Here is a 23560-nt window from a genome sequence, read left to right as displayed (position 1 = left end):
CAAGAATTTTACTCTTGGACAGCATTTTGTCTTGTTATTTATTTATTTATTTTTGTATAGATTTTTGTTTTGGTTTTGTTTGTTTCAAAAGAAGACCCAGAAAGGCACAGTTGTTCAGCTTGTACAACATGGACAGTTTCTCTGTCCATCCATTCATAAGCACTAATAACCAGTACTTATGACTAATTACACTATATAGTCAGTAATATATTCAAAAGGATTTTTTTTATAAACTTGAATTAAGGCCAAACAAACAAATATTTTCCAAAATCAATTTCGAAATCAAAAAATACCATGAGACAAATCTACAGTTTTGGAGCAGAATTGTTTGTGTCATCGATACAGTTAATTTGTGGCAATAAACAATTACTAACGTATGGTTCACTATGGTAGCTTACTGACAAATAATGAAACTACTATGTTTTATATAATTATCACAGTCTATAAATGGCAGTAAAATATAAGGTGACACGTGATAGAGTAATTGTATTCTGTTTTGTCAAATCACTATTAACATGCTAAGAAATATACAATATAAACAATGTAACACCTTTTGCGCTTCGTTTTGATAACTTCTGTTATTATTGCTATTATTTTTGTTATTCATAAATAATTTATCCTTAAAAAGCTAGGTGATGTTTTATGCATCTTTAGCCTGTATTAAAAAACACAATAATGGAAATTAGAATAGACTTAAAAGAGAAACTCACAGTAAAAAAAAAACATAATTTTGTGAAAATGATTCGGCAGATTTGTTTTCAAGTTCGCTTTTTTTAATAAAATAGAGGCGGCCCCTAAGACGGAAGTGACGACACTTGCGGAAGTTTGCGGAAGTTGACATTTAGCGCCAAAGCTTGAGTCGGAGCAGAAATAATCATGGATGTTGCACGCAGAATAAAGACGAAAGTGTCTTCTGGCTTCAAGATGAGAGGACTTATACTGCGCCCGTATGTATTCTTGTGTAGATAAAAATGTTTTTTTTCTGCTTTGAAAACTTTCGAAAACACAACGACGTCTTTTGTTTCATCTTGAAGTTACGAACAGGCAGCTCGCTGTGCAAGCCTTCTGTATTTTGCCTTATTAAATACAGAAAAAATGTTTTTAAAAACGAACAAAGAAAGCTTTTTACACTTTTGTTAGACTTCATTTTTATTGGATGTGCACATATAATTCGATGTAGTTGGACCGTGTTTAGTCATGTAGTTGTTATCTTTGTTTATTTATTTGTTGATTGGCTTCTTCTTGTTCTGCGCTCCAGTGAGGCCAGCAGGTACCTTGTAGAGGTGCTGGAGTCCGTCAGTCATTCTGAACTTGATGATATTATTGAAAGGGTCTTGGATGCAGTGGAAAAACAGCCATGTGAGTGCAGTACAGCTTGTTGTGTGCTCCTATGTTTGTGCTCCCATGTGAGTTTTTTCAGACTGTGACTGTACTGATTTTTCGCGCAGTGTCCTCCAGCATGATCGAGATGTCCGTGGTGGAAAGTGCCGTGCAGGATTGCACTCAAACTTGTGACGAAACAATGTAAGTTTAAAAAAATAGCATTGTTCTAATATTTTTGGAAGGACTCGGGGTGTCCTTTGTACATCGACTGAAATGAAATATTCACTGGACTTATTACTCATGTAGAAGCTGACACAGTATGCTTAATTAATTGATCATAAAGCATTTTAATATAATGAATGCCGGTAAAAACTAAATGCTGGGACAGAAATCATTCAGTTGCAGGTTCTTTGTAGAGTAAGGTTGGGATTAACTTGTTTACTTATATGAGTCGTCCCTTCCAGAGATAATGTTTTCAACATAATTGGAGCCTTTGATGTGCCCAGATACATTTACAGTGTGGAGAGGAAGAAATTTGTACCGTGAGTAAAACAACTTTGGTTTTTTTTTTCTCTTTTGTTTTAAAGTTAATGTAAATTATTGTTTAAATATAAATGTTTCTGCCGTTTTGCAGACCGCAGTGTGTCTGGCAAAGATTGTAAAGCTTTTATTTTGACTTTTGACTTCCATCCAGCATCAGTATGACCAGTCATCCAGCCCCCAGTCTGTGTGGCCTGGCCAGAGAAAAAGCTGAACTCTTCAGGGAGCGCTATACAATCCTTCAGCAAGTCAGTAAAATCTGTCTCATGATTCCAGGCTGACCTGCTGTCTTTGCTGCCATTTTTAATATGTATAGTGTGCATGTCGTATTCATTTCTGCAGCGAACACATCGCCATGAACTCTTCACCCCGCCAGCGATAGGAGCTGCTGTTGAAGAGGGTCAAAACAAATTTCAGGTATCACATCTAAGCTACTGTAATGGACACTGTGTTAAACGTGTATTACCTCATGTCAGCTATTTAAAAAAACAAAACAAATTTAACTAACCATTTTTAGCATTATTTGTGTTTCCTAGCTGAAGACGGTTGAAGCATTGCTTGGTAGCACAGCTAAACTGGGAGAGGTGATTGTACTTGGTATGATCACACAACTGAAAGAGGTTAGTGATCCAGATAAATATAAGAGATTATGTTTTGTTTTGTTTTCCATTTCACTGAATGCGATGAAAATTGTGACTTTATGTTCAGTTTGAGGATTTTGTTGTTGTTGTTGTTGTTTAATCTGGTTCATTTAACATTTGAAAACCATTCTTTTCAGGGTAAATTTTACCTGGAGGACCCAAGTGGAACAATACAGCTGGACTTGTCCAAAGCAATATCCTTTGATGTTAATAAAAGTCCTTCATATTATGCAAAATCACATGGAATATAAAAGATAAATTCCTTAGCTCCACTCTCACCAGTTTCATAATGGCCTCTACACAGAATCCTGCTTTGTACTGGCAGAAGGTAAGATAATTATTCTAGTAAAAATGGCAAAATGTGGATTTTATACACACATCCAAGCCTATTTGTGAATTTGCAACTCACGGTTTGTTTTCTAGGTTGGTACGAGGACTCTGTGTTCCACGTCAATGGTTTCGGGTTCCCACCAACAGAGCCTTCATCAGCCACAAGGTCAGAGGAAGAGTAGTTGTACTACAAAATATACATTTTGACATTACATTCTAGTATAAAGTATGAGTTTCTGTGTGTGTGAGATCATGTTCAGACTAAAAGTTAAGGAGCTTCCAGTGAAGTGAAGTCAGTTTAACTTGTCTTCCTTGTTAATTTGTGAAAATGCCACTGAATTAATATGAAGGCAAATACTCTTTAAGTTGGAGATCATCGTCATTATAAGCTACACAGACATGCCAAGATCACACTTCTCAACAGCAGACTATAAAGACTGAATACAGTCACAGTATGTTACAGGAGGGCTTAGTTCCCCAGCCTTATTGTAGTCAGAATGCAGGACTTAAAAATGTTTTTTTAGGAAACTTTTAAAGTGTATAATTTTAATTCAGTTACCATCAGGGGATTGTTAAGAAACAGCATCTTATGAGAACACGATGAGCAATTGTGGATTTGGGCTGTCCTGCTTGGGTCCACAGTATTATTTCATGTTTTACTTGAATTCCTTGATAACTACGGCTCTATTATATGAGGTCCCCAGAAAATGATTCTGATTCCTTGGTGTAATTGTTATATTATTTCCAGAGCATACTACGGAAACATTAACTTTTTTGGAGGTCCATCTGCCACTTCAGTGAAAACGTCCACAAAGTTGAAGCAGCTGGAAGAGGAGAATGAAGACGCCATGTTTGTTATCGTCTCCGATGTCTGGCTGGACAGTGAGGAAGTGATGGAAAAGCTCAACATCATGTTCTCAGGTCTGATAGTGAACTTTACAAGTCAACAGTACACTTTTGCGTGACACCAGTAACATTTTTGATGTCATTTCTAAATTGCAGGATATGCTGCCATGCCCCCCACCTGCTTCATTTTCTGTGGAAACTTCTCTTCTGCCCCGTATGGGAAGACACAGCTCAAATCACTCAAAGGTAAAGTCTCATAACACACTGAACATCTTGAAATCTCTGCTTGTGAGTTTTGACAGATGCTCTAAAATTTTATTGACATAGTTTTTTGTGTAAACACTGTATGGATCAATTGACTGGCCGTGATATGGAGCTCACGCTGAACGTAAGCACAGCGATTTCCTGTCACGTATGTCCTGTGACAATTCCAGGAATGTTTATTTAAACAAGACAGCTGTGAAACGACGTGTCCTCTGCTGTCCGCTATTATTTTGGTGTCTGAATCCTGGTGTGTGTCCTCAAAAAATTCCTCCGTGGAATGAAAACATTAGTGCCCCTGACATACTGCATACTCTGACCATCTCATACTTCAGTGCACGTTATTTATGGAGCAAATATGGCTGCTGTGCAAGTCATTAACTGTTATAGGAAACAGAGAGTGAATAAAGAGCCACAAGCCAGTGTTATTTGTTTAAAACGATAAGAAGAATAACAAGCTGCTGGAAACACTCCTCAGAGATTCTGGTCCATATTGACATGATAATATCACACACTTGCTGTAGATTTGTTGGCTGGACATCTCCCATTCAACCACATCCCAAAGGTGCTCTATTGAATTGAGGCCTGGTGACTGTGGAGGTCATGTGAGTACAGTAAACTCACTTTCATAGTCATATCTTGTTGGAAGCAGTCATCAGAATATGGATACCCTGTGGACATGATCAGCATGATATTCAGGTAGGCTGTGGCATTTAAAGTTGATGCCACAGCAGAAATCGAGACTCGACAGACCAGGCAACATTTTTCAAATCTTCTGTTATACAATTTTAATCCATTGTAGCCTCAGTTCAGTTTTTAGGTGACAGGAGTAGCAATCAGAGAGATCTTCTGCTGCTGTAGCCCGTCTGCTTTAAGGTTTGACATGTAGTGCATTCAGAGATGCTCTTAAGGATACAGGGTTGTAACAAGTGGTTATTTGAGTTACTGTTGACTGCCCATCAGGAAACAAGCCAGTTTTGTCCAGAGTTGGTTGTGTGGGAAAATCCCAGTGGATCAGCAGTTTCTGACCAGCTTTTTTGGCACCAACAATCACATCTGCTTAAATCACCTTTCTTCCCTATTCTGTTGTATGGTTTAAGTCTTAAATGCTTCCACATGCATAAACGCATTCAGTTGCTACCATGTGATTGGCTGATTAGATGGATATTTTGAATAGCTATACATATATAATCGGTCAATGCTAAAATCTGTAGAACATCTGAACAATTTAATAAAGGGACAAAGACAAAGGTTTTCAGAGGTTTTACTCATTTTTTTTATTATTATTAATTTTGTTTATTGTTTTTTAGAGTCACTGAAAGCCCTTGCTGATGCTATATGCTCATACCCCAGCATTCATAGCAGGTAAGCTCTAATAGATTTTTCACTCTGTTCTGCTATTGTTTTGTTTTCTACTTACTCATGTTTCAGTGTGTTCATCTTAAACCCGCAGTAGTCGCTTTGTGTTTGTTCCCGGTCCTGAAGACCCTGGTCCAGGCACCATCCTGCCACGGTAAACCTTAATAGACGCTTAGATTTCAACTTTATTCTGTGAGATTTTGATTCGAGTGGTTTGAACAAATGTGGGTAAACTATGTTTCAGACCTCCCCTGGCAGACCACATCACAGAGGAGTTCAGACAGAGAGTGCCATTTTCTGTGTTCACAACTAATCCATGCAGGTGAAACAAACATGTGGCTCTTATTTGATGCACAAGTATCTGCTAGTGTGTTTAATTAAGCTTGGAGTACAGGTTTTAGATATGATTTTGAATAGTTTTAGTTAAAACCATGCAGACACATAATGTAATGATGCATATTTCTCTGACAGGATTCAGTACTGCAGCCAGGAGATTATCATTATCAGAGAGGACCTGGTCAACAAGATGTGTAGGAATTGTGTCCGATTGCCCAATAACAATCTTGACATTCCAAACCATGTGAGTTTCAACTTTTCTTAACAAACCTGTTCATACAGGAAGAATCATCACTTCAGCATTTATCATGTTGTCAGAGGTTTATAAGCCTTTGTTAATCATTTTTTGCTAATATTTTTAAAGCAAAAAGTAGCTTTTAGTAGTGATAGTAGTATTTTTCTTTTTCTTTCTCTTCTCAGTTTGTTAGGACAATCCTATCCCAGGGTCACTTGACTCCACTGCCTCTGTATGTCAGTCCTGTATTCTGGGCCTATGACTTTTCCCTACGAGTCTACCCGGTACCTGACGTCATCGTCTTCGCAGACAAATACGACCCCTTCAGCATCACTAACACAGACTGCCTCTGTGTCAACCCGGTATGAATGAATGACAGATTCTTTGTCAGAAAATCGTAGAGGATGCTTTCTTCTAATATAAGTAAGCAATATCTTTTTTTAACCTGTTTACTTTGTCAGGGTTCCTTCCCAAAAAGTGGATTCAGTTTCAAGGTGTACTATCCATCCAACAGGACAGTTGAGGACAGGTGGGGTTTTTCCTCTCTCTTTGTTTTTGGTGTATTTAACAGTGACAATGGTGGTTTTAATGGTGATTGTGCTCAAACTAAACAGTTTTCTTATTTCTTCTTCACAGCAAACTTCAAGGGCTGTGAAGAAAATCCCGGATTTGCAATTTGACTGTACATTACTTTTGTATGATATTAGATGTTGAAAATTGACTGGTAATCAAATAATTTTATGGTCTTTGAGTCTTTGTTCTATGAGGAATAATAAAGTTTTTATGCTTTGTACTGAACTTTCTGACCTTTTTGTGTCTATTAGGGCGATTATTTTGATAGTCGACTAGTCACCGATTATTTATGCGATTAGTCGACTAATCAGATCATCATCCACTGGACGTAAAACTACAGCTTATTGCACCAGCAGCATCTGCTCTTATATAACTATCATTAGCTTACAGCTTTAAGCTTTTAAGGTGCTAACTAAAAATAAAGACAAGATGATAGTTTATTCAATTTTAATGAAATTTGCAGATTGTTTCGGTAAAGTTTAATAAACTCCTTGCTATCTAAAATATAACAGGACACCGGAGTATATTCTCCAGCATCTCACACTTCTGATAATCAGCTGTCTGCTTGACGTTTATTCAGCTGTGTAAAAACTATAACTTTAATCTCAGCCAAACCGATTTACTCAGGAACAAATAAAATACAAAAAAAAAAAAGCCAAACAACAACATTTTTAATTTATCTAAGTGACTCATATATATTTAACCTGAGTCGCGAAAGACGGTGGTGGGTTTGAAAACAATTTGCCGGGAGTCCGGTGTTCTCACGGCGCTAGTGACCTAGCCCCCGGCTAGCTATCGAGCTAGTGGGTAACAGACGTCTCCGAAAACGTCGGAGCGCTTTTGAAAATATGTGGTGTCCTGATAAACTGAGCCGATATTTGAGGTTTACACAGCTACATTCTCGCCTGAAAATATGTTAAACGTTTATTTTGTGACCCAGAAAGAATAATAAGAGTAATATTAAAACTAACTAGCTACCGCCATTGTTGGAAACTAAGCTGGGCCGCGCTATGAATTCTGGGACACAGCTGCTTCTTCTTCTTCTTCGGGGTTTAACGGCAGCTGGCATCCTTGTACATGCTGTGCTGCCATCTTCTGTTTCAGTCCGTTATTACACTCTTAAATCCTGCTATTATTCCTGCGTCTTTTGCGATCTTACAAAGCTTCAAACGACACGTCGACTATTAAATCAGTCGTCGACGATTTTGATAGTCGACGTAATCGTGACTAGTCGACAAATCGTGGCAGCCCTAGTGTCTATGCATTGAATTGCAACTTGAACCATCCTTAGTAGTCAGTAGCATTAAGTTAATAACATTATCAACTCCTATCTGTTTTACCCTCTATAGTCACTATATCGTAGCTTTGTGAAATATGTTTTTCTAAAATTGTTTCAAAAGGACCGACACATTTTTATATGTGCAACCAATTTTACTCAATTAATGTGCAAGGTAAATACCAAAGAGTGGCTCTTGTGATAGATGCATCCTGTCCCTGATACAGGCATATATGCTGTTGGATTCAGCACAGTCAGAGCTTTGAGTTCTGCTGTAGCCTCTCCCATTCAGCTTGGCAATTTATTTATTTATTTTTATAATTTTATCTTTATATAACATCCATTTCATATGAAACTTTAACGAAACGAAAAGCGTTGTTGCGCTTTGTTCTGCGTTTGGGAGTCTTAAATTTTGGGGGTACTTTTCCACCCTACTATTAATGAAAACAATTAAATGTGGAGACTTTTATTTTGAAAAGAAAAACGTCTCCATTTGATTTTGACCTAATTGTGTGTACCTGTTTCTTATATGAGAGTTGTCCTGTAGCAGTAGTGACTTTGTAGTAGTAGTAGTAATTATAACAATAATAATATAAATAATAAAACCTTTATACAACGCAGGACGGCCTAGCCCGTTAATTCCGACCTTATAAAGATGGTGGATTTAAAAAGTCTGTCATTTCCGGTCGTGCCCCCCAGAAGATTGTGATGACCTTACATAAATGGCGCATTGCTCCTGAAATTTGCAAGGAACCCTAGTATCTGATAAGGTAAAGCGATGACAGGACTGGCTAGATTTTGTGTAGGATATTTGAATTCTGGTTAGTTTAGACAAACGAGGTAGATATATCTGAGCGATATTTAGCGCACAGTTTTCGGTGTGTTTTTCTTCTGCAGAGGGAAATAACTGTTTGGTGCTTGCTAGCACGAATTACAGCAAAGCAATGAAGAGAATTTTAGACAAATATATGAATTAACAGCATTTTGTTAAGCTGTTATTCACTGTAAGTCTTCCATGTAATATTAGAGGTATGCTTAAATGCCAGCGTTGGGCTAGTAGCCTAAATAGTTAAGGTAGAAAAGTAGGTCAGCATTTGTCGTGCTACTTGCTAACATGATACAATCCGCTGCCATGGTAAATGATGATGTGACTTTGACCTAGAAACAAGCAAATCTCTACTTGACACAGAGAGAGCATGTTCTATTTTTATGGCTAATTTTGCTCACCTCCACTGTTTTAAATGTGGGTCATTTCCTTGATTGTTTGTTTTTGCTTGTTTTAAAGATTATTTTTGGCCCGGGATTAATGCGTTAATAGAATAATCCTATTGGCAATAACCTAGTCGATTTCTCAGTACCTTACGTCTTGCTTTGATAGGAAACAAAAGAGGCTGGCATGGCAGAGGGAAGGGCAGAGATGGAAGAAGACAGGGGAGATCTGCCCAACGGAGAGGATGACAACGACTCGGATAGAGATGAAGATAACAGATTAGTTGGTTGGATATTACATGAAGATATGGATGAGGACGAGGAAGATGAGGAAGTGGACGATGAGCAGTTATTAGACGCTGAAGCAGTTGAGCAGGACGCCCCAGCTGAGCGCAGTGGTCATATAGCAGTGGTTGACAGAAACATCATGTATGTGTGGGGTGGATACAAGGTATGCTCCTAAACTGCATTGCCATTATGTTTCTGTATCTTTCTGCCGTCTCCATAATTGTCTAAATTTCACTGTGTTCATCCTCCTGAACAAGAATGCTGAAAACCATGGATTCTTCGACTTGTATCTGCCGAGAAACGAGATCTGGACCTACAACATGGAGTCAGGAGTCTGGTGAGGGCATCTGGCTTGCAAGCCAATCATACCTCTACTTTGTAATTGTGTACAAAAATGAATATAAACATATATATATATATATATATATATATATATATATATTTATTTTTTTCTATTTACAGGACAAAGCATATAGCTGGAGGTAGCCTCCACACATCGATGTCAGGCAGCTGTGGGGTGTGTGTTGATGGAGTTCTCTACCTTTTCGGGGGGCATCACGCCCGGGGAAACACAAACAAGGTAGGGTGTGACTAGGGTTAGACTAAATTTCCTATCTGCTTCTGGTGTTTTTAAATAGGTGCTTGCATCACATTACCTTAAAAACATATCAGCCAGCTGTGCGAGCGGACAGTCTTTACAAAACGTCTTTGCTCGTATAGATTTACCGCTTGCCCTTGAGAACTCCCAGCCTTGTGTGGGAGGAAATGAGGGATCTTAAAGGACTTCCGCCATCATCCAAGGACAAGCTGGGCTGCTGGGTTCAGAAAAACCGGTAACAGGATAAGGGTTTTTGTTTGTATGTTTGTTTTGGAGGGTTTTTTTTAATGTAGTTACTCATTGTGCTTGAGAAAATAAGGCTCAGTTTCACCAATCCTTCATTTCTTTTGACAAACATGTTTTTAGATTAACTGTGAAATGGTTTTTTTTCCTATAAAAAGAGTAAAAACAACAGATTGATCTTGAGTTTACTTGAAAGTAAAATGGCATTAATTTTGACACAATGATGGTCGTTGTTTTAGAAGTTTTATTACTGTATAGTTTACATACTCTAATTGTAGAAATGAATGTTGTGGTAATTTTTGGCTTTTAATGATTTCTTTTTCCAGGATGGAATGATTGTACGGCAGACATCATTAATGACTGAGTGCACAAGTTTGAATTTATTTTGGATTTCCTCTAATCCAAACAGGGTCGAATACATACATACACCCCCACTTAAAATTTGATAAACTCTCCTTTGACTAGATGCTGTTTCTAGTCATCAATACTTGCTTCATTGTGGTTGGTGACACTAGCACTCCAGCAGTTTCCAGTTCATGGCAGGCTTGAGCCTTGGTGGTTCCTGGGTTGTTCGTAAACATCCTAACCAATTTCCTCTTATCTGAAGGTGACAGTTTGGTTCTTCCTCTAGACACTGGACAAAGTGGTGACACATCTGAATGTGTGTGAATCTAAAATTTTCCTTCTTATATCTTCTTGAAGTTTCACATTGTTCTGAGTATTGGTCAATCCAATGACTGCTGTCAGGAAAATCCTTTTCAATGCTGCACATAGAAACTACCCGTTGTAGTCAATCACGATCACTAATGAGGCCTTTGCCTTCAGAGCCACTTATTAAAAGATTTAAGTGAGTTTATATATATGTTTGAGCTTGTATGTATGCTTTTGACACTGTGTGGATTAGAGATTTGTTTGTTTTTTAAGTCATTAAAGACACATGTACAATCCTTCCACGCTGGAAAAACAGTCCAAAGAAATCATTAAAAGTCCAGAGTTCATGCTCATGATAAATCTGTGGTCATTTCTGATCACAACACAATGAGAAATGCATAAGAGAGATCATTTCTGTAAGATTTTAAATATGTAAGTAATTTGTCTGAATGATTGCAGAATTATCTACTTTGGGGGCTATGGCTACGCTGCACAGGGTGCTCATCGAGGGACTTTTGAATATGATGAATCCTCTTCTCTTGTGGTCTGTAAAAACAAAAATCTTATGACAAATGATGCATTTAAACAAAACTATTATAAAATTGTTTTGAAATCCATTAGATGCTGTTTTTGCTAATTAAATGTACTTTTGATAGCTGGAGCTTCTTGAATAATTATGGCTTAATATCTAAATGTATCCCTCTGCCTTGTCCTCTTTGTTTTCACCGCTACAGTGGGACAGCCCTGGGCGAGGCTGGAACAACCACATCCATATCCTGGATCTGGAGACGTCAACGTGGAGTCAGCCAATTACCACGGTAAAAACACTTCCTTACAACTTCAGCACATTCGATTTTATGCATACACACAAATGCGTGTGTCACATTGCCCTGCAGTAAAACTTGGAAACATCCTCTGTAATCAAACAGCCTCTCCCTTTTTCTTCTAATTTAAAAAAAAAAAAAGAGAGATCTTAGTGATCTTTAAACAGTATTTTCAATTTGTCTTGGTTTGGCCTGATGCAGGGGGACACCCCTTCACCCAGAGCAGCTCATGCCTGCGCAACAGTTGGCAACAGAGGCTATGTGTTTGGTGGCCGATACAAGGTAAGCATGGGCAAAACGTGAAATTTCAAATCAAAGCATCACTTTTCTTCTTTTTTTTTTCCACTCCTAAATTATGTGCATAAGTGTGTGCACTCATTTAAAGATGAAGATGTTTTCAAAATAAACAAATGTACTTTTGTTTTGTTCACAGAACTACAGATTAAATGACCTGTACTATCTTGACCTGGACACGTGGGAGTGGCATGAAATGTAAGTGCTTCTTAATGTGCTGTGGTATGTAATCCACACTATAAAGGTTTTTATTAATCAGATTATACATATTATACGGATCATAGCAAAGGTTTTGAATTGAATCTTTTTTTCTTTTTTTTTTTATATCACGTTTCTAATTGCAAGACTATCTGATCCGATTATTCCCCTGTGACCCACTCTGCCTTGTTCTAGGAGCGTTCCCCAGCAGGGTCCAGTGGGCCGTTCCTGGCACTCCTTCACTCCTGTGTCACCAGACCACATCTTGCTATTTGGAGGTTTCACCACAGACAGGGAGACGTTGAGTGAGTCAGACACTCGACCTCAAGGAGCAAATAATCAGAGGTCCTAAAATAATACCTGATCTCAAAGAGATTATTTTTCTGTCTTTTAGGTGATGCTTGGCTGTACAGTGTGAGCAAAAATGAATGGAAGCCTTTCAAACACAGTCACACAGAGAGCCCCAGGTGACCATCTCACGTTACTGTGAACAGCTGGCAGTGCGCTGGCAGTTTTTCCTGAGCTAAAATGTGGACAATGTTTGACTTTGTGATTTTTAGGCTGTGGCACACAGCGTGCGCTGGTCCAGATGGCGAAGTGTTTGCGTTCGGAGGGTGTGCCAACAACCTGCTGTCGCAGCACAGAGCTGTAAGATGGTCATCAGATCTCAATTTAACCTGCAGTTAATGCAAATTTTCACTTGGTGAATTAGATTTTTTCCTCCACTTCACAGGCACACAGCAATGACCTGCTGGTTTTCAATGTTCAGCCCAAATCATTAGTTCGGTGAGTGCATACAGATTTGAAATCCATTTCAATTTATTTTGCCATCACGTCGTGTTCATCTAACTCTCCAATTTCCAGGTTCTGCATGGAGACCATCCTTCAGCACAGGGAGCGTTTGTCTAGCTACTGGGACTGTTTGCCTAAACACCTCCTGCACAGCCTCAAACAGAGAATGGCACGTGTCAACACACTGGGCTCTTAAGAGGACAATTAGAGGACAATATGTATGCGTGGAAGGGATACATGCTTTCTGAAAGCAGGTAGTCCTTTTCATGTCAGTGGATACTTTCATACATAAAAACCTCTCCAAGGAATGCTGAACGGCTTCGGATTTGTTAGAAATGGGTCCCGCCTGACGCATGATGGTTCACAGGCCATCCTCAAAACTGTTAATCACCTTTATAGATGTTGCCGGGACAACCATCATTGTTGAGTGGTGGTGGTGATGCGATAGCACAGAGGAGAAACCTCTCACTACATTTGGGATTAGCTTTTTTTTTTCTCTCTAAACATTCTTTGCCCATCTTAATTTTGATGAGTCGTTTCGACAGTAGTGATGAAAAGCTTAAATGATGGCGTCGTTTTCTGTCCAGATTAGATGAGTCTTATGACGACAAACGTGAACTAAAAACAAAACTTAAATTCATTAAGACAGTGATTCTGTATCAAACAACAAATTAAAAATAAGTTTGCTGTAATTATTACTATAATTTTTGAGAATATCTTGAATACAGTGTTTATTGATGTTGAATGATTTTCCGAAGTTCTCACAGACCTAAAACTCGTGCTTGATGCTACACATGACTATCTACTTTAAGGCACAGAAATGCTAACTTTAAGTTTTTATGTGTATATATGATTATTTATGTATGTGTGTGTGTGTGTGTGTGTGTGAGAGAGAGTGTGAGTGTGAGAGATTCTGTACGTTCAAAGAGGTTTTTAAAGCCTGAAATTGGAGAAAATAAATTGTTGAAAGTGGCTACTGTAGCATACGAACTTAATTTAATCAATAACTCACTGCAAGTTTATTGGGGCTGCGGCTTTGTTTGGAATTGCCTGGTTTGCACAAAATTCCCTTGATTGATTTAGTTTGTTTGTTTGTTTTTAAGTGTGGGATTAAAAAGGCATATTATTACTGCAATGCATAATTTGTACTCAGAAAATAAACACATGACATATTCAGCTTTGTTACATGTTGTGGTTCACCAAATACAATCTCAAGAATTCTGAGAAAATAACCACCCATGTCTGAAATATAGGTGAAGTCGGCAGAGTCTCAGTGAACCGGACTGAGGTGCAGTTCCGTGCTGAAGAAATGCTGTAAATTTCAAAAGTCTCTCCGGCTCGTGTCTTCTATCCTTCATTTTTTCTTGGCAGCCAGCAGGTTTGGAGCAGACACCTTGACTTTTCCTGGCATGTTTCTGGATAGGTCAGAATCCTGCGGCAGAGCGTCGTGAGAAAAGGGACAGTTTGAATTGTAACACAAGGGAAAACTGTGCTTCCATGCCGTAACAGTTTCAAACAGTTTTCGATAAGATTATTCTATTTTTACAGTTTGTTGGGTGGAAAATGTGAAGTTAAAAAAAACCCCTGAAACATCTGTTTGACCCTAAACGTAATCCAATAAAGATTCAGCAACAGGTGAGATGACTGTGCTGAAGTTCATTCATTTTAATCTCATGAAATGGCTACAAGTGAGGCGACTTTATTAAAATGCTTCTTATTTTGTGTAGCATTCCTTGATAAATGACTGGATTGTAGTTATTTTCTAATGGATACTAACTATGTAAATTTAGCAACACAAATTAACAGAAAGCACTCTTTAAAGGCAAGAAGGTTTTTTGTACCTTGACGCTGCGGAACAGGTCTTTTTCTCTTGGTGACACCTCTTTGGCTTTCATGAAGCTGAACACTGCAGTGCGTGCAGCTGGTAGGAGCACGAACAAGAATTTACCATCAGCTTGAAAGAAACTATCTTTACAGTAATGTCAGTCAAAAGCTTTCCGAATTACCTTTGCCTTTTTTCTGAGAACCTGGTGTCAGTTTCACTTTGTGTCTGCAGAAGACAAGCAAGCAGTTAGGCTTTGGTCTCTTCAATTTGACTAATACAAGGAAAAGCTGATACCACTCACTTGTAGTTGGAAAGAGCAGTGTACGGAGCGCAGACTGGCACTGCAAACAGCATCACATCCTCCGGATGCGGCTGGCCTGTTAGAGAGGTGAGCAGATTCTCTGCTTCCTAAAGTAACAGACAAAAAGAAATCCTTTAAAATCAAGCTATTCTTTTTAGTAGTATTTTTAAAGGGCATACAGATTTCTTTTTTAGGATTAATAATCCATATTTAAATATTTATACTGCAAACTTACCTCTGCTCCAGGATTGTCCTGGTCCACCTCATCTTCCTGAAAGAGAAGAAAGCTTTGTTGAACCTTTCCAGGTACCGGTCTGTGGCCATGAGTCACCAAACAGCCAAAGATAGGTTTGTTCTAAATACAGTATTGTGTAAAAGTCTTGAGCTACTCTTAATTTCTTTATATGTTTCTTCTAAGGAGGCAGACTTTGATTATTTTTTTATGCAGATAACTTTGTAAACATTATTATACATACACATACTGAATCCTTTCATTACCTTATCCTCCTGTTCTGCAGCACCTCCCTCCTCTCCGGGCTGCCTCTTCTCCTCCTCCTCCCCTGCACCCTGCTCTGCTTTCTTCCCAGCAGTCTCCACATTACGAGCTTTCTGATGTTTTTGAGCGGCCGGTTTCCTGACGGGCTCCTCTTTCCCCTTCCCTTTCTTTCCTTTCTTCCCTTTATCTTTCTCCTCCTTCGTGGAACCAGCTGACTAAGGAAGCAAAGCAGCTGAAATGTTATTTACTGCGACACCATCGAGAACCACGTGCGCTGCAAGTACTAGTGCCAGCTGCATGTAAGGGTTTTTCTATTCATTCTCACCCCAAGCAGCTGCATCATCAGCTCTCTGTCCTCTTCATCCTGATCTTTATACTTTTCTTTGATCTTCTTCAGTTTATTCTGTAATGACAGAAGAGTGTGGCTGGTACCTTTAGCCCATTTTTTAAACTAAATGTAATCTTATAATCTTCTCATTTAGTAAAACTTCAGCTCTCAATTAAAAAAAAATACTAAAAGGTTTTAAGACCTCTGATGCTTGCACAGCACAAAAAAATGCCAACTTCATCCGTCCGTCTCACCTTTTGACCTCTCTTTAACGGCTGCTGAGAGGGTCCACTGCCACTTTTGGACCCCTGATCCCCCACCGGTCCACCGGATGACTTGTCAGGCTTCTCCTCAGTCTCACAGCCCTCCTGTTTCTGCTGCTGCTTCTTCTTCTTCTCTTCTCTAAGGGAGGAGGCAAAAACACAGCAACCGGTCATCTTTCTCTGCTCATGCTGTCATCATCCGCTTGTAATATAAAACAGGATTTTCATTTGGGTTATACGCTCACCTTCTCTGCTTGGCAGTCATGTGTTTTTTCCCCTGTGAATCTACGTCATCCTGAAAGTCAATGAATAAAAAATTGCTATTTATTGTACTTTAAATGAGATGGAAAAAACTTAAATGTCCAAAGATGGTAATATTTGCCTGAGCAGTTGTTTCTTTTTTGAAGCCGGAATTCTGGGAGCTCCTAGAAATAAGGAGAAATGTTATTAAAGTACTTTTAATTCTGCAAATATACATCTGTTTGGCTTTTCTTTTGCTTGGTTAGTGGTACTACCTGCTGGGTTGTAAATGAGAGAGGGTGATGGTCGTATCTGGAAAGCTGAATTCTTCACTCTCTTCTTCCATACCACTGTCACTCCGCTCTGACACCTTCGCTCCTGTATCTGCTGCAGAGTCTACTTCTCCACTCGCGCCATCATCCTCCTCCTCTGTGTCATCCTCCTTTTTCACCTCCACCTCCTTGGTCTCTCCATCGTCTGCTCTTTCTTCACCCTGATCTTCATTACTGCTGTCATCCCCTAGAAAGGCAGCAGTAATGGCTCAACAAATGCATATAGATAGATATAGACAGAAATTACATCATTGATGGCTTCTTCCTACCTATGAGCTCCTCTCCCTCATCTAATAGCTCGGCAGTTCTGGATGTGGCCTCCTCCATGTCTTCCTCTACGGTTCTCACCTTCCTCTCCCCTTGGTGCCGAAACACACTCTGATCATCCACCTGTAAAAAGCAGAAGAAACATTAGCGAATTCTTTAAAAATGATAAAGGCTTGAAAATACACTCACAGCTAGTGATGGTACTCACCTTGAAGAGGAACCCAAAGCCCATAATTAAGTAAGAAGGTGGCAGAAAATTTTTCTTTCCTAAGGGAAAAAAAATTACAAAAATGAGTCCCATCGTATCTCTTTGTAGTCGGTCTTTCGTGCATTCGAATTCTGCTCTTTGATACCTCTGATCATGAAGCTTCCAGTTGTCAAGTACTCGCCAGTGGGAGCGGTTTTAGACACCTGGGGGAGAACAAAACACATAATACCACTTATCAATTTATTAATAAACAATTATACTATAAAAAACACCACATGCCTGTAAGTTCAAAGGTCCCAGAGAGTGTTTAGACTTTAGTATGGAGCAATTTTGTGAGTGTATCCCTGATTTAATTACTGCAGTCTTTGACTGCTAACAGGATGGCTGCTTTAAAACTAACATATCTGTGAGTAGCTTCTCATTTCTTAAACAGCCATGTCCAAAGTCATATCAAAATATATCAAAAGACGTAATTATTGGCCTGCTTCAAGCAAAGGAAACAAGTAAGGAAACTACAGAAACTACAATAACCTGGAGAGATTAGTGGTTAACCATCTCTTAGGAAGAGGGATTGTAATCAGTGATCGCATATCAAATCAGAAGAGCTCACAGCTTTGATTAATAGTGAAAGTAAGAACATTTCCATGCGGACAATGCAAAGACAACTGGAGACTAAAGAATTAAAGTAGGAAAACCACTTATCAGTGTGGCTAATAGGGAAAGGAGTCTTCAGAGTGCTAGGGAACATAAAGATTGGACTCTGGAGCAATGAGGAAAAGGTCATGTGGTCTGATAAGACCTGTCCTGAAGTGATGGGTGCGTCGAGGTAAGAAGCAAGGCGGATGAGGTGATCCACTCATCGTGCCCAGTGCCTACCACAGAAGCTTGTGGGAAAATGTTATGATCTGAGGCTGTTTCAGTTGGTCAGGTCTAGATTCACCAATGAGGCCAGCTGACTATCTAAATGCACTGAATCACCAAGTTTTTCCTTCTCTGATAGCGCCTGTATATTCCAAAATGATAACGTCATGATTCATTGGGATGAATCGTATCACTCTCCTCAATGATGATACATACATAAAAAACATGAAGAGTTTTCTAGACTCACCTGATGATGATGAACCCACCAAGCACTGGTGACAATCTTGGCATCCCAAGCAGCACTGTAGCACACAGCCATGGTGCCAGCTTCTGTCAGAGTACGGGGAGGGATGGGATTCCCTGGAGCAAGACGATGAGCAAGTGGAGGGTGTAAGGAGAAACTAGTTTAACTCAGAGAAACCTAAACTAGTTTAGTGGGGGGAAATGCATTGAAAGCTGCATTTTAAGTTTACCTGAGGGGTTTTTGATGACACAACTAGTTGCTCCATGGAGGTCAGCATGAACATAGATGTCACCTGAGAAAGTATAGAACAAGTGATAAACCAGATTTTGACGGTATTTATTTTCCAAGAGAAGTGTGTAGAAGCTTCCTTACCAGCCCGGAGGTACCGTTTAACGATCATCTCGTTCTGCTGCTGGTCCCTTCCTGCGATGACGAGATAGTTCTCGGAGCTGATGAACCACAAGAACTTTTCAAACCTGCCAAACGGGAACAGACAGTTAAAGCAGACTCAACAGATCAAGCACATTATAAAGTTCCCACACATACACATCCATGTCTTACCAGTAGACTTTCCTGGCCTTCTGAATGGTGGTCACTGTCTGGACTTCTTTCAGGGTCTGCTGTGTTTTTTTCTCAGCTGATTTCATGGCCTTTAGTGACATTAAGTTAGAAAAATTATCAGTAAAATCTAAATTTAAGTATAAGAGTATAAAGTATGTTATTCTGTTATTTCACAACAGATGTAGCCTCAAGGCATTTTATTGTAGCGTGAAGACCTGGCAGTAGTAGAAAGAAACTCATACAATCAGTTGACCCCTTGTGAGCAAGCACTGTTCACAGTGGGAAGGAAAAACTCCCTTTTAACAGGAAGAAACCGCCAACATAACAAGGTACAGGGAAGAGCAGCCATCTGCCGTGACTGGTTGGGGGTATGGGGGGAAAATAAAAAGAGCAAACAGAAAAAGGACAAGAGAGAAACTGTGAGAGAGAGCCCCAGAGTTTAGTGATAACTTATGATTAAATACAGCAGTGGTGTACAAACACGTGGGAAGCAAAAAGAGATGAGTGAAGAAGAGCTGAAGGTGACGGCTAGTCGGCTTGAGTACATTCATTTCTCCACTGCAATTAGTTCCAGGTCATATGCCAGGCAATGGTAGCATTTTATTTAGTGGTGGTCGCTTCAGTCGCCCCGTCTCAGAAGAGATAAAAATGTATCTCACACCTACCTCCCATCACCAGTGGTATCATGCGCTTTGTACAGTCAGTGGTCGCTTCCAGTGTGGACAAAGCTTAGTTGATGGTTCAGGGTAACCTGATCCAGCCCTAACTATAAGCTTTACTAAAACAGGAACGTTTTAAGTCTAATCTTAAAAATAGAGAAAGTGTCTTGGCTCCCCCGCATAAAAAAACTGGGAGTTTGTTCCACAGGAGAGTTTTTTAATGCATAAGAAAACAACGTTCCTTAGAAGAACAGATCTGGATCTTGCTTCCTGCTGATCGTACAGTCACATCATGGCATATGGAAAAATGAAAAGACAGTTTTCTTACTTTATCTGCTGCTTCAATGGTTTTCTGTTCCTTTTTTTCAGCGCTGCGTTTGGAGTCGTAGTACCTAAAAAAACACAATAATAAAGTCTATCAACTTTCCCCACAGAATGCATTATTGTGTGCACATCACACATCAACCTACTTTTTGGCATTGGCATAAGCAGACAGCCCAAGATCCACATCCACCAACATGGGTTTGTTCCTCTGCAGCTTCTTGTTCTGTCCTTTGTCTTTATTTTTGTTTTTCTTCCCTTTCGTTTCCACAATTTCTTTCTTTTCTTCCTCTTCCTGATCCTCCTCAGAAATATATGGATTCCTGGATGTGACACAACACAACACGCGTATATCAATCTGACTTCACATAAAAATTACAACATTTAAGTTCATTGCTTTTTGGGGTGATCTCACTTTAAAAGCATGGTGATGTGGTTGGTCTGCAGCTTGAGCTCTTTGATGGCACAGGCCACGGGGTCTCCAGCAGCTTGTGCTTCTTTCACAAGAACACCGATCTCAGTCCAGTCCACCTGATTGGCCAGTGCGCTGCGCACCACCTGCAGCGCCCTCTCCACCACAGGCAGGTTCATCTCCACTAGTTCACCCTTTATTCTGTCCACCTCCTGCAGCACACAGAACGAGATTTCAGTCACGATCAGCTGATGTCCTCAACATCTCCTTGTGCGTACAAGCAAGAATTATTATGTAAAGCCTTTGCTGCTAACCTGTGCTTGGTGCAGGGCCTCCAACCTCTGCTCATGGTCCTTCTTAACATTTTCCAGCTTTTTCAGAGCCTGTTTCTCCTGCTGCAAGGCCTTCAAGTCAATTTTTTGACTCTCCATCTTGGAAAAAAACTCATCTACCACCTGTGTCAGATTATTGTGGTGGATTAGGCTTTATTTTTCTTGAAAAAATAACTTAATTATGATCCCCCAGGTATGTAGCTGCGCTAACATGTACCTTGTCAAAGGTATCAAACTCCAAATAGGGGCTTTTTGCATGCTGGGCAAAAAGGAATGGATGGAATTCATCGTATCTGCAAGTAGACATCATACACATGAGCTAAACAATCCTTTACTTCACAACCAGATGAAAAAAGGTACACCTTGATGTAAAAGCAGAGTCATACGTGAGAAGCTCTTCACTGGGTTTGCCAGGAGTTAAACTTGGTTTCTTCTCAGTCTTTTGAATGATGTAACCCTTGTTATAATAAAGAAGAGTTAGTGAATTCAATCAGACAACTACAGAATCTTAATCTAAAAACTGCTTACTTTGCCACTGAAGTTCTCAGTTTTTTCCATGTAAGTTTCTGCAATCTGCAGAGCCTCCAGGATTTTAGGAGCAACTGAAGAAAAAAGCAGGGAGACCAAATTTAGTTGGAGATTTATAGAAAAATATAAGAGAAATAAAATAGTCTAACTGCCCTACTATACCTTGGGCAGAATCAACTTGACTGTCAATTTTGATAGAGCCCGACAGTCCTGCTTCTATCAAACTGTGCTCTATCAGAGTGGCTCCGTATGCTGTGGATGCGTTAGGAAAGGAAAAAAAGATTCATAGTCTTTCTACATGTTGAAACAAAAGATTAAACTTGTGTATCTTTTGCCTGGATACTTACGAAGGTGAGGATTCAGGACCCTTTTCACTTGCTCCCCATTTGGTGCTTTGCTAAGGATTTCAGTCAGCCTAAATAAAAAAAACAACAATAAATCACTGATATAAGGTTCTGAGTTTTGTTTTGTTTTTTTTAACTAAATTTTGAACCATGTTCAGTTTATCCAGAAACTAGTAAAGAGGTCCTTGCCGCTCCAAACTGATGAGAGGTTCGGGGGGTCTGGCGCTTTCCACAGGGTAGCGCTCTCTCACAGCAATCTTAACGTCTTCTGCCTCTGCTGTCCGAAACCGCAGCAGATTCAGGATGGTGTACTCATGATCTGCAAGGATGATGTTACCCTGAAAATGGAGATGAACACCCCGACAAATAGGCATAAACAGATATGCGGTTGCACGTAAGTAACAGGTTTTGAATATGAACATGAAATGTAAAAAGCATCTGAAATGTTTTCTGACCCTGTCATATAGTTCGATAATCAAGTGGTAGGCAGCTTCATCTGAGCCAAACTGGATGTCGACAATCCGGTCAATCCCAAGCTGCTTAATCTGAGTCAGTCGGCGTGTCTTCAGGTGTTTTCGACACTGAAAAAAACCTCTTTAACATCAGTTTCATCACAACAAGTGATCCAAAAACAAACAAACACAAATGTAGTATATAAATAAATCACAACAACCACATGACATTTACTGTACAGATCCATCTATTAGGGACAGGCAAATCAATACAGTCACTGAATTTGTGCAAGTAAGGATACTAATTAAATTATTTATCCACAGTGAAGCCAAAGGGACAATAAACTCATTACATCACAATAAATATCCTAAAATATCAACACAATTATATTATTTTATGTTTTTTAAATAGTCTTACTTTCATCGCAAATCCTGAAGGCATCATGTTCTTGGGCCATTCAAAGTCTGTGGAATGAATACGAGTCCCAGACTCGATCAGGAGAACAGCTTTGCTGTCAGGCCTGCCGATGCAACACTCTATTATTCTCACTGATTCAAAGTGCTGGAAACAATTCAGTAAATTTACTGTTTAATTTTAAAGTACTTTACTTGAGTACTTCCATTTCCTGCTCTGGTAGGAAGGAAAATATCATAAGTGTGCAAATGTATTGCGCCGTCCCTAATTTCTATATACTTTTCCAAGTATATCAGACTTTACTGACTGACCTAAGGCTCTTTCAAAGTTTCCCTTGGAGACTGGTTGCCTTGTTATTTATTTTCAGTTCAGTCCTTGTACCTGACCATTTTCACAAGAATGTTGGTTTTTGTTGTTGTTTTTTTAGGCACTTGACACTGATCTAACAGGCCAACACATAACTCAAAGGATAAATGAGTGATGTGTCTAAAATCAATTTTAAATTCTATTTTTAACTCTGTTACTAGCAACCTGCCACAAAAGCACACATCTGTCCCCATTTCTGTAGCTGAAGCTATGCAAAATACAGACATCACAGTTTGACGGGCATAAAATTGTGTTTTTCCACTAACAAGGTGGTTACTAAGGAACTATTAGTCAAAAGAACAAAAGAAGAATTGACAAGTCTAAAAAAAACTATCTACAGCAGATGAACAGCAACTGACTGGGACACACTTGAAACATATTTCCGAAGACGATGCATTCACTGAAATGTGGCAACTTGTGTATGAATGCATCAATTGTCATTAGCATAAATGAAATGCAAAACCTAACAATGTCATTCTGCTGCATAGCTAGTTTTGTGATGTTTCTGTTGTATTTACTAGCTTTATTCATTATAAAAGAGAAAAACTTTCAGAGGACAGTTTTCTTACTTTTGCAAACGGATGAGATACGTCTTGTTGTCGATGTCATACACATTATAGACTCTCATGCCAATGTAGCTGCGGAAGAAAGAGGTAAAACTTCATGAATAACTAAAAGTGTGTGAATATGCAGTGGACAGCCAGTCAGACGAGAGTTAATTTTAGCTTAGCTTAACAACAAGCACCTACTTGGCATTGATCTCGGCAATAACGGCCCTGATATCCACAGTAGTAAATCGTGTTTTCATCGTGATTTTAATTCAGGGTACAGCAACAACAAAAAAGAACTGTTCAAAGTGATAGGGAAAATATTCACATTTCTACAGCAAAATCGGCAAAGAAAACATGCAAGTAATTCCTGAACATGCGCACATATGGCAGTTTTACGGAAACTGGTAAGGCACAAAAATGATCAGGTCCACGCCTTT

At 39.2% G+C, this 23560-nt stretch overlaps 2 protein-coding genes across 2 annotated transcripts; one reads left to right on the top strand and one right to left on the bottom strand.

Annotated features, from left to right (window-relative positions):
- Positions 1-812: 812 nt before the first annotated feature.
- pole2 (polymerase (DNA directed), epsilon 2) lies at positions 813-13013 on the top strand (the record flags this gene model as incomplete). The annotated part of the gene is made up of 32 exons (XM_082517389.1): positions 813-947; positions 1259-1359; positions 1449-1524; positions 1788-1865; positions 2018-2111; positions 2206-2280; positions 2400-2483; positions 2642-2698; positions 2784-2832; positions 2928-3000; positions 3583-3755; positions 3837-3926; positions 5252-5306; positions 5395-5454; positions 5545-5622; positions 5772-5880; positions 6057-6233; positions 6333-6400; positions 7794-7803; positions 9099-9380; positions 9475-9554; positions 9680-9797; positions 9938-10050; positions 11169-11253; positions 11444-11527; positions 11735-11815; positions 11967-12025; positions 12221-12330; positions 12420-12492; positions 12586-12673; positions 12759-12811; positions 12890-13013. The coding sequence occupies exons 1-32, from the start codon at positions 877-879 to the stop codon at positions 13011-13013; spliced, it is 2928 nt and encodes a 975-aa protein (XP_082373515.1). The 5' UTR covers positions 813-876.
- A 256-nt stretch (positions 13014-13269) lies between these two features.
- Positions 13270-23521, bottom strand: nemf (nuclear export mediator factor). The gene is made up of 32 exons (XM_082517046.1): positions 23322-23521; positions 23142-23210; positions 22210-22312; positions 21795-21920; positions 21529-21677; positions 21343-21410; positions 21158-21247; positions 20996-21069; positions 20854-20924; positions 20685-20760; positions 20450-20590; positions 20139-20347; positions 19873-20046; positions 19731-19794; positions 18744-18832; positions 18555-18658; positions 18412-18474; positions 18186-18298; positions 17223-17280; positions 17078-17136; positions 16872-16992; positions 16546-16789; positions 16413-16455; positions 16276-16325; positions 16022-16169; positions 15765-15842; positions 15442-15654; positions 15179-15214; positions 14944-15050; positions 14824-14867; positions 14659-14738; positions 13270-14249 (listed from the first exon to the last, which is right to left on the bottom strand). Exons 1-32 carry the CDS (start codon positions 23378-23380, stop codon positions 14172-14174), a joined length of 3201 nt encoding a protein of 1066 aa, XP_082373172.1. The 5' UTR covers positions 23381-23521; the 3' UTR covers positions 13270-14171.
- Between the last annotated feature and the right edge of the window lie 39 nt (positions 23522-23560).

This window comes from Aulonocara stuartgranti (assembly GCF_965226115.1).
Source record: "Aulonocara stuartgranti genome assembly, chromosome: 19".
NCBI lineage: Eukaryota > Metazoa > Chordata > Actinopteri > Cichliformes > Cichlidae > Aulonocara > Aulonocara stuartgranti.
The sequence above is the reverse complement of the archived record's forward strand: the minus strand, read 5'-3'. Positions and strand labels throughout refer to the sequence as shown.